The sequence below is a fragment of the Poecilia formosa genome, unplaced genomic scaffold, assembly GCF_000485575.1.
Source record: "Poecilia formosa unplaced genomic scaffold, Poecilia_formosa-5.1.2 Scaffold667, whole genome shotgun sequence".
Lineage (NCBI taxonomy): Eukaryota > Metazoa > Chordata > Actinopteri > Cyprinodontiformes > Poeciliidae > Poecilia > Poecilia formosa.
The window spans coordinates 38,287-49,336 of NW_006800606.1; the positions used below are offsets into that span (position 1 = coordinate 38,287).

General features: G+C 45.3%; 2 protein-coding genes across 2 annotated transcripts in view; one reads left to right on the forward strand and one right to left on the reverse strand.

Moving 5' to 3' along the window:
• Positions 1 to 4,354, forward strand: part of tfe3a (transcription factor binding to IGHM enhancer 3a) — an 8,488-nt gene extending 4,134 nt beyond the window's left edge. Inside the window, exons 7-11 of the mRNA XM_007542226.2 lie at positions 1,807 to 1,918; positions 2,030 to 2,086; positions 2,265 to 2,340; positions 2,429 to 2,576; positions 2,682 to 4,354. Coding sequence (XP_007542288.1) covers positions 1,807 to 1,918; positions 2,030 to 2,086; positions 2,265 to 2,340; positions 2,429 to 2,576; positions 2,682 to 2,993 — 705 coding nt within the window. The 3' untranslated portion in view covers positions 2,994 to 4,354. The remainder of the gene's footprint in view (positions 1 to 1,806; positions 1,919 to 2,029; positions 2,087 to 2,264; positions 2,341 to 2,428; positions 2,577 to 2,681) is intronic.
• Positions 4,355 to 6,890: 2,536 nt separating this feature from the next.
• Positions 6,891 to 10,093, reverse strand: LOC103130749 (uncharacterized). The gene is made up of 4 exons (XM_016666152.1): positions 9,926 to 10,093; positions 9,026 to 9,148; positions 8,805 to 8,951; positions 6,891 to 7,391 (listed from the first exon to the last, which is right to left on the reverse strand). The coding sequence occupies exons 1-4, from the start codon at positions 10,074 to 10,076 to the stop codon at positions 7,132 to 7,134; spliced, it is 681 nt and encodes a 226-aa protein (XP_016521638.1). The 5' UTR covers positions 10,077 to 10,093; the 3' UTR covers positions 6,891 to 7,131.
• Positions 10,094 to 11,050: the final 957 nt, after the last annotated feature.

Here is an 11,050-nt window from a genome sequence, read left to right on the forward strand (position 1 = left end):
AAACGGTGCAGGGCCACCCCCCCAGGGGTCTGCCCTCCCCCCGCAGGGGCGTGGCCCCCCACCGCAGAGGCGTGGCCCCCCACCGCAGAGGCGTGGCCACCTGCTAGGAGATAAGCCAATTGATTTCTGTCACATGATGTTCTGCTTAATCAGAACCTTCTGGATCAGTCCGACTGTTCACTGATTTGTTTGAACTCTGACAGCGTGAAGTGGGCGGGGCTTATGTCCTGTTCTGCAGCTGGCCAGCAGGGGGCAGACTGACTGCTCTGTGTTTCTGTCAGAGGACCAACAGTCTGCAGCCGCTGACACTGCCTCAATCTCACTTCAGCTTTCCACACTTCCCCCTCTCAGTGGGCGGAGCCTCACTGTGTGTGTGTGTGTGTGTGTGTGTGTGTGTGTGTGTGTGTGTGTGTGTGTGTGTGTCAGGGAGATAATGTAGTTGTGGGAGTTTTCTGTTCTTCTTAAAGGACGTGTTTCCCCATTTTTCAACAGTTGTCTGAACAGAAAGAGGAAGAGCTGCAGCTCACTGTGTGTGTGTGTCGTTAATGTGTGTGTGTGTTGGGGTGTGTGTGAGAGAGCAGAGAACATGAGGATTTTGGTGTTGCTGCCGGATCATGAGAAGAGGAGGATTAAATCAGAGGTAAAAGTTGCAGTTTGTCTTGTTTTCAGAGCTTCAGATACTGCAGGTCTAGACGGTTCTCCAGAACCTCCAGGATGTTCTCTGGGTTTTCCAGGAGGTTTTCCAGGTTTTCCAGACCTGGTTTAGCTGGGTATCTGTGGCTCTCTGGGTTTTCCTGCTGATCTTGGAGGTTTTGTGCTACTTGTTTTCAAAAATGCTTCAGTCAGCAGAACCTCTGTCTGTCAGAGGTTTCCTTTAAAAACAAACTGGTTCTGGCAGGAAATGGACCAGGAGGACTCAGGCTGATTCTCATCCAGCCAGAAGGTGACCAGTAAAACCAGTGGAACCTGTTCACAGGTCAGAGTCCCAGTAGAACCAGTGGTGCTGAGACCCATTTGGATTGAGCCAGAACAGATAGATGGTCCTGAGTGGAACCAGGAGGATCCTGTAGGTGAAACAGCTCCCCCTGGTGGCAGAAGCAGGAACTGGGATTAGATCAGTAACCATTTGATCCGATTCTCTCCAATCTGGAGCATCAGATGTGGAACCGTTAGCTTCTTTTGGATCAAAATCCAGATAATTTCATGGTTTGTAATGAAGAAAAAATTTCACATTGACAAAATCATCAATATTTTCAATTCAATAGCTGTTTGTGCGACTACATTATTGACTAACTAGTCATCTGATCTCAACAGCAGAGATATTAATAATTTTTAATCTTCGGGTTCTTCAACCATCAATTTGGAGCAAAGTGTTTTCCAGTCCATTCATCTGATCATTCATGGAGACTCTTTAGAAATGTGGACTGTGGTTGCTGACATTAGCATTAACTGCTGCACGTTAGCATTGAGATGCTATTTTAGGCTAGCATTGCTTCATTTGTAGGCTAACTGCTTTTAGCACAACTTGAACACAGCATCAGCTTTTTCCAGCGTCCAATCAGATCATTTAAAAGCAGAAATGAACTGAGAGAAGACGTTTCATTGCTGCTGTGAGCAGATGTAGCTGTGCGTCAGATTTACAACCAGACCAGAAACAAACAATTGCAAAGGTTCCATGAATGAGTTAAACTGGGTCGAAGCTCTGACCCAAGTGGGTCGGCTGAGCCGGAACCAACTGGTCATCCAGGTGTTGGTCTACCTGCAGCAGGGCGTGTTTCTCATCATCCTCTGATTGGCCCGTTGCAGCTGCCGGCAGCGGGGAACATGCTGGATGTCTATGGAGGGATGTCTACGCCCACCATCGCCGTTAGTAACAGCTGCCCAGCCGACTTGCATGCCGTCAAGCGGGAGCTAACAGGTAAATGTGACAAATGTCCGGTCTGATCCGATCCGATCTGCAGTAGAACCCTCCTGTGTTCCTGCTGCCCAGCTCTGACTGATCCTCCTCTCCTTCTTCTTGTCGCTGCAGATGTGGAGACCAAAGCTCTGATGAAGGAGCGGCAGAAGAAAGACAACCACAACCTGAGTGAGTAGTGCTGCATCTCTCAGCCAATCACAGCTCAGGACTTCCTGTTGGAACAGGAAGAGGCAGTTCAGTCGATACAGACTCTGATTCCTCATCAGAGGAACACGTCTGGACTGATTTTATGTGAAAACCAAAACTCTTTATCCAGACTTAAACTTGTCTGACCTTTATGTTTCAGTTGAGAGGAGACGGCGCTTCAACATCAACGACCGCATCAAGGAGCTCGGAGCACTGATCCCCAAGTCCTCTGACCCGTCAGTATTCATGCTAACCATGCTACGCTAATAGCTATTGGCACTGCTAATGGCCTTAATGAGGCATGCTCTGTGATTGGCTGTTCAGGGAAACCAGGTGGAACAAAGGCACCATCCTGAAGGCGTCTGTGGATTACATCCGCAAACTGCAGAAAGAGCAGCAGAGAGCCAGAGAGATGGAGGAGAGGCAGCGCAGGCTGGAGAGCACCAACCGCTCGCTGCTGCTGCGCATACAGGTGAGGGGGCGGAGCCTGGGAGTGGACGGGTGAGGGGGTGGGGCCTGTTACTTAAGGGACGTGTCCTGTCCTGTGTTTGCTGAAGTGATTTGTGTTTTGTGACAGGAGTTGGAACTCCAGGCTCGCCTTCATGGCGTCTCCTCTTCCTCCGTCTCTGTGGACCCCCAGACGCTCCTGTCCCCGCTATTGCCCAACCCGTCGCTGAGCTTCATGGACCTGGACGAGTCCCACCAGGCGTCCGCTGTCTTCTCCACGGACCTGATGGTGGAGTTGGGGGCGGGGCTGAGCGGCCTGGGGGCGGGGCTTCTGATGGAGGAGGACGCGGGCGGGGCTGTGATGTCTGACCCGCTGCTGTCCTGCGGCGCCTCGAAGACCAGCAGCCGGCGGAGCAGTTTCAGCATGGACGAGGACCTTTGATGATGTCACCACAGGCTGGTCTCTGATTGGCTGAGAGGGGCCGGGTCAAAGATTTAACAAAGAAATTGACAGAACAATTTAAAGTCTGTGATGTCCAACATATTCAGATTACAAAACACAGACAAGGTAACCGTGGCAACCACTTCATGCTAACCGCTGTGAGTCATCGCTGTGTAACCATGGTGACATTTTCCTCACTGTGTTGCCATGGTAACCTTTACGTTCACCTTATAACGGATCGGCACCAGAGCTGACTGGTGGTTAAATAACAAGCTGTCATCTGATTGGCTGATTTGAGCAGGTCAGTGGGTTCGACAGGTGAGCCCTCAGGTGTGTTGCTCACAAGCTTGTACAAATCTGTAAATTCACAGAAATATATAATCAGTGTGCTGGGAAGATTTTATGGAGATTTTATGAATAAGAAGAGAAATTTTTCTAGTCCAGATTGTTTACTTCCTGTTTGTGTCCATGTTTCAATGTCCTGCTGGAGACAAAGTTCAGGACCTACAGAAGGGAAATCAGGGACTGGTACCTGGACCCTGTGGTTCCGGACTGGCAGATAATCCAGAGTTGACTCACTGTGATGCTAGCATCTTTTAAGAAAGCTCATGTACTAGTGCCAGTTTTGCTGCCAGTTTTGTTGATGTCCTGCATTGTGGGAAAGCTACCTGACCCATTCGTCAGGAGTTCTTCCTGGTTCATAGGTCAGTCTCCTACAGACACAGTCTGGGTCCTCTGGACTTGATAAAGTGCTATACAAGTACAAACCATCTATTATGAATTTATTTTGGACTGTTTTTTGCCTCTGGAGGTCTAAGTGTTTCTGATTCTGACCTGTATATGACAGTGGATAAAGATGCACTAACATGACGACGACAAGCTAACATAATGAACATGACGACATGCTATCATGATGAGCTGGGCCGTGATGATTCTTTTAAATTTTAATCAAGCATTAAATAATAACATTTTGATATTTCTGAACATTTGAACAGTTTCCAAACTCATGCCTTTAGCTGTTAGCTCAGAGTGCTAACAAGTGTTACACACTCAACCAAGGGAAATGGATGGAAGTTTGGGACATTATCTGCTGTTGATCATGTTTCTAATCCCAGCCACTGAAAATGAAGCTAACTGCAATCATCTCTGCTGTTAGCTGTGTGTTAGCATCATTGCCGGTTGTCATCGGGATCACATGGAATTAGTCACAAAGGGAAATCTGTTTCTCTGGTCCTTCATGCTGTTTTATGTTAATGATGTTTACATGTAGTCTGTTAATAATCTTAGCTAAGATTGTGTTTTTTAAAACTATTAAATTTCACACTGTTATCTTTCATATAGAATAAATATTCAAACAGAAATGTGAGTGCTTTTATCTCCATGTACAACAGATTGGCTTTTTCTCAAAACAATATCAGTCACATATATATATTATTAGGGTTGCAACTACATATTATTTAGGTGGATGCGAACGCATAAATCGGTGCACCCCCAGCCCCCAACAACATACGCTCGCTCTACTCCACCACCCTCAAATCCCCCCCCCTTGACACGAAGGTACGTGAAAGGTGAGTAAGGGCGAGTAAGGGCGCGCCGCCCCCTCCAGACGGGGTTTTGACGCCCCCTCTGGTGTAGTGCCCCTATGCGTTGCATGCGCTGCATATCCACTTTTTGTGCCACTGTATATTATTTATTTTTGTCTCAGCATGATGAGGAAGACATCTCAAAACAGACAATACAGACTGATGTGAACCAATCAGACTTACTTTCTGCTTTCACACTTTTATTGTTTTCCATCTTCGGAGCAAATTGCTCAAATATTGTACTGAGTTCAAACATAGCTGAAAGAAGAAAATTCAGGAAACAAATGTATTGAGAGAGAATATGGAGTCTGTTTTCAATAGAAAAAAACATGTTATTTGATAATTTAACATAACCTTGGAAAATTAAATCTCCACAAATAATGTGGCATAAATTGAATTTCAAAAGACAGAAACATTTCAATATAAACATGACAGATACTCTGACTACAATGGAGATGCTGCCATCTGTTGGATTCTATAAATATTACACCAGTGTGACATCAGTTCAAATTAGGCTTCATAAATATTTATTGTAGTCATTTGTAAAAACAGATACCTACTGAGAAAGAAGATAGGATTTAAATGGTTTAACAAAACTATTTAATTCCTACTTCAAATAAAAAGTAAATCAGATCTGAAAAATAAAGGAAGCAGAGAGATCTGTTTGATGAGTTTTGAATATTTTTATAACTTTATTAGAAAAATCACAAATTAATAAAATATCTCTGCTGAATACATTATCAAAATACATTTCAGTGGTAGTTTACTGATCACTTCAGTTCATAGGTTAGTATGTCAACAACATATAATTGTAAAGTTAAAAATAAAAACTAAATATACATTAACAGCAATATTTTGTTCCTGTTTCTTAGGCAACTAAGCTACGTTCATCTGTGTTCTGTTGTTGTCCAGCAGGGGACGCTTTAAATCTTGTTCACTGAAACTGACAGAAACTGGTGAGAAAAACAGCCTTGATTCTGGAGGAGTGTATTCTGGTTGACCTGCAGTTTGAGGCCTCTGTCTCTGTCTGCAACCAACTCATGAGGACTCCCTGTTATGTGAGGACCTTATGCAACGGGTGGAAGTGTTTTAGTTAATCTGATTCCAGTTTAATCTGTGGACTGAAATGGATTTTTTCTCTCCTATCAAACACAGAGGGAAAAACAGCAGGTTTGTCTTTGATGCTGCGTTGATGTCAGAGGTCAGGAACCACTGTCTTCTCAGTGGTTTCCCTTTTCCTGTTTGAATGTCCTGGCCTTTGTTCCAACAAACACAGACTTCCTGTTCGTACCGGGTGAACATCCTGTCCCACCCGCCCCTCCTGAGCTGTCAATCTCTGACGCAGAGACCTCACCATAAAGTTCATAGCAGCTGCAGACAGTTTACGGCTACGAAGCGTCTGAATAACACTGAATGTACAGCAGCTAATCGTTCGCCTTAAAATTTCAGTGACGATGTAATTAATGATTGTTTTGTACAAATAAGACAAGAGTTTGTGCGATCAGTTTGTAGTTTTTGTGTAAATCTGTGACAAAAGTAGAATCCTGGAGAATGTCAACATCTGAACATCAGCAAAAAAAGTCAAAGATATACTTTTTTGCCTTTTAACCTTGTTAAAAAAAAGTCTTTTCCACTAAGACGGATGGAATAAATTTTTATTATGCTGATGACATATTGGATGGTATCAGGTATTGCCAACCATAAATCCTTCAAGAATTCAAATTAAAATCTCAGATTCTTTCTCACATATAAAGCCCCTAATAATGAGCTCCGTCATCCACCAGAGCTCTGATTGGTCCAGATGTTCCTACCAGAGGAAAACCTGATAAATTCTCATCATAACAGAATTTGCTTCTTATTACTTCCATTTGGTTTCTGTCTTCTCAACCAACATCTGGTTGGAGGTCTAAATGTTTCTGATTCTGATGTTTATATGGCAGTGGATAATGACATGCTAACATGACGACATGCTAACATAGTGACATGCTAACATAATTACATGCTAACACGATGTCATGTTAACATAATTACATGCTAATACGATGTCATGCTAACATGACAACATGCTAACTTGATAAAGACATGCTAACATGAAGATGGACATGATCACATGCAAATAATACAAAATTAATGTAAACTTGATTTATGAGATATGGGTCTTTAACCTTTTGACCCCAGAGTGACTTTATTTAGAAGTGCTGATAAAAAACAATCCCCTGCGACAGACTGGCGACCTGTCCAGGTGACCCTGCCTCTCGCCCGAAACGGCACCAGCAGCCCTCCCGACCCCAGTAGGGACAAGGGTGTTAGAAAATGGATGATAAAAAAAACAAGCTTTTAAAACTGTCTTTTGTTTAATTAAATTATTTCATATTTTTCATAAATATTTGTTCTACAGTCGGCTCCTTGCTTCTTCTTTCATGTCCAGGTCGGAGAACCTTTGTGCTGATCCGAGATCCAAACGGGATGCGGATCGTTCAGACCAACCAAGGAAATCCAAGGGTTTCTGTCCTTTGCTATGACATCATCATCCAGTCTTCCCCTGATTGGCCGCCCTATGAAGGGAAGACGATAGCGCAGCACTCCAAGCAGACCTCCAGGCAGTCAGAGGACGCGCAGCAGTTTTCCAACATCCCGCAGTCCAACAACGCCTGGCACGCCTCCTCCGTGCACGCCGCCTCCACGCAGCAGCAGCACGCCGCGCCGTCGCAGCAACTGGCTCCGCCCACGCCGCAGGCCAGACACTCCCCCAGCGCCGAGCACATGGACAGCAGCTCACAGAACAGGCAGGCCAGCAGACAGTGGACGCAGCAGTCTGCAGGGACAATCGGGAAAACTGAAAACTGTTTGAAAACATTTTAATTCCCTTAAGAAAACAAATGAAAAGATGTTCAATTAGCGCCGAGGAGAATCAGAAATGATGCTTTTATTTCATAATGATACTTTATGGAGGCAAAAATATTTCACATTTGGTCTCATTTGCAGTTTTTCTTTCATTTTCCCCCAACGCTTCTCTGTCAAGACTTCCTGTGTCAGTTTGTCCCACAGGTCAACCAGGGGACATGTCCTACAGTGTCCAACAGAATGTCTTCTATCCCAGACAGGTCCCGAAAAAGGACATCAGGGGTGTACAAACTTTTTGCCCTGCTAGCAACTGTAAACTATGAGGACAGGGGGGATTTCATAAAAAAATATGCAAAAATGAATGTTTTGTGATTTTTTTCTTTTTTTAAATTAAATCTGTATATTATTAAAAACATAAAAAGTGCTTTGGACTGTAAAACTGACAATTTCCACATTTTTGGGTCATCAGCTGTTTTCTGTTTTAATTACCAAATTTTAACCTTCTTGACTCGTGGTCTGGGGCCAAAGAAAATAAGTTCAAGGGCCCACATATGGCCCCCAGGCCGCATTTCGGTCACCCCTGGTCTGGGTGAAGAAATTCAGAGTTGACTTGAAGCTTTGCTGTCTGGCTCTGGTTCTGTTACTGGTTCTGGTTCTGTGGGTGTGACCCGGAGCTGATGGGAGGCTCAGCCGCCTCTGGCTGCAGCTGATAAGCCTCCGGTTGATCTTCTGTTTTTGTTCCAGCGTCCAGAGGAGGAAATGAAAACCTGCTGCCAGCGAGTTTCCCTGGCGAGTGGAAATGTTCTAAAACTTTCCAAAACGTTCCGAAACGTTCTGGCTCAAAAGTCGGATTCATGACGTTAATCATCAATTCCTGGAGCATCAGCCAGAACCTCCCAGAACCCGCCAGCCCAAAGTGTGAGATTCCTCTGCAGTACCAGCAGACTCCAGAACTTTTTGTGTTTTCAGGAATCATGAGCGGCCGACACTCAGAGACAAGAACCGGGATCCTCCTCACTAGTTCTGCTGGTTCTACTGGTTCCTCCTCAGAGTGTCTGAGACTCAGCTCTCTGGTTTCTGGTTCTGAAACATCTCAGGCCCGACTCTGACCCAGTAGAACAGAGGTTCTGACCCGGTTCTGGTCCGGTTCCGGCCTACTGGCTGCCTCCCTGACCTCCAGAACCTCCTGCTGTAGTCCGGTTGGACAGCACCAACATTCAGGATCTCACTGAGCTTTCAATCCTTCCACTCAACTTTCTGCTTAACTCTCCATGATGATCTTCTGCCTCTGATTAGTCGGTGTCCATGATGTCACCTGTTTGGACCAGAACCAGGCTCTGTCCTCCCAGACCTCAGCTCTTAAGCTTCGTTCTGATTGGCTCACCATTTCCAGCCACTTCCTTGATGTGGGCTGCGTCCGTCTTCAAGGAGGCGTGGCTCTTGGTCGATGACAGGCGCTTCTCATTGGTGCCTGGGCTGCAGGTGGGGGGTGGAGGGCAGCCAATGGGAGGCTGTGATGAGCTGACCACACCTGGGACAGAAGAGATGACCTCACATGACCTCACAGGTGACCTTCAGCCTCAGGGAGGGGGCGGGCCTTCTCACCTTTCTGTCTGTGGGGGGTGGGGAGAAGGCGAGAGACGTCCTTGGTGGAGAAGGTGTCGGTCAAAGATTCATCGCTGCTGTCGGCTTCCTGCAGGCTATCAGAGGCAGGGGGCGGAGCCTGACCTGTGAGGAAACAGGAAGCGCCATTCTAAAACCTTCTGCTGGTCCAACGTCCAACAGGAAGTCAGAGATCAGGAAGGAGCCGCTCCACCAGCACCTTCAGTGAAAGATGGAACTGTGGCGGCATAAGAACAAAGATCCAGACGCCAATTCTACGCTTCGCTTCGTTCTCGATGTTCTTACCAAGTTTTCTGGCATTTAGCAAGTAAAATTGATTTTGATAATTCTAACTAAGATAAAAGAAGAAAAGTTTGGTTTGATTTCACCAAAACAAAAACAAAACTGTGTTTGTTTTATTAGCTGTATCTAAATATATTAGGTAACACTGTATGAAGCTAAGCGGAAATTTAGCGTTGTGTGAAAACCTTCCATCTTTGCCAGAAACAAAATGTGTTTCCAGACATAAAATCATTTTATGGTAAAATCCAGTAACTGTATTACCTTCGGTTGTTATAAGAATTTACATGATTCCGGCCCTTTAAACGTCCCTGTTGCTCTGACTGAACAGCTTCGTTTACTTTCTCCACCTCCAAACTTCAACCAGGGAAAAACTCAACATCATCCTTCATAACGCCTCCTTTTGGTCACTGATTGGCCCGTTGAAATTCAAACAGAGGAATTTCAGTCAATGGGAAAAATCCCAGACTGCATTCTGAAGGGAAATGAGAATCAACCTGGACTCAGTGTTTGACCTGGTTCTGTTTTCAGAGTTCTGATCTGGTCTGACCTCATGCTGGTTTCCCCTTTCAACCAGTCAGGTCGTGTTCGGTTTTCCCTCACCTTTGTAGTGATGCGAAAGCCTCCCATTGGCCACTGGCTGCTCTGAGACGCATTCTGATTGGTTGGGATGCTTGGAAGCTCCGCCGTCAGTGCTGCCAGAGACACAGTGAAGAGATTTCACATCCATCCTGTCAGAAACAAAACACACCATTATTATTATTATTATTATTATTATTATTATAATATTTTTTTCCTTGTGTTGAATATCTTTTCTAAAACAAATATTTCAGAAATATTTGGTCCGCATTGCCCGCAGTAAGTCGGGCTCTTCCGGTCTGAGTTGGACTGCTGCTCCTCCCCGATGCGCTGCAGGACGTTCCGCTGACTCAGCGGCTCTTTTTGCGGGATGATGAGGTCGGTCATGGCCGAAAGAATGAGGTCGCGGATACAAGCGGCTGGAATGAGTTTCCTCTGTCTGGCCTCTCCCTAAGAGAAGCTCAGTCATCATGGAGCCGCTGCTCCTTCACACTGAGAGGAGCCAGCTGAGCGGCATCTGGTTAGGATGGAGACTCCCTGCTGAGGAGTTCACGTCCCACCAGGAGGAGACCAGAGGGAGACCAAGGACAGGCTGGAGGGACGATGTTCCTCTGCTGGGAACGCCTTGGGATTCCTGGAGGAGGCGGACCGGGAGACTGGGAGGGAAGTGTGGGCTGCTGACCCCGACCCGACGGGATCAGAGGGAGGAGGATATTTCAGAAATGTAATAAACTTTAAAATGAAACATTAAAGCAGTAATTTGGTTTATTGATGCTGGAAGAACAGAAAACACTCTGTGTTGTTTTAAGTCACGTTTTTACAGTGTGATAAACTTCAAAATGTTATTAGCAAACTAGAGATTTAGCTTCAACCTAAACTTTTAGCTCGCAATCTGTTTAGTTTGAAACTGTGACATTTATTACTAAATTAATAACATCGTCAAAATATGGACCTTTATTTTTCCCATAAATAACCCAAATTATTGCTGTACATTTTTCACTGTGTAACTTCTTCAGATGAATCCGGTCCGGATCGGTTCTGTTGGGTTCGTTCAGACTCATCTGAGAAGAGCCGCGGAGAATGAAACCGTTTCGAGGCTGTTAGAAACACCGAACGGTTCTGGACCGGTTCTGGTTCTGGACCGGTTCT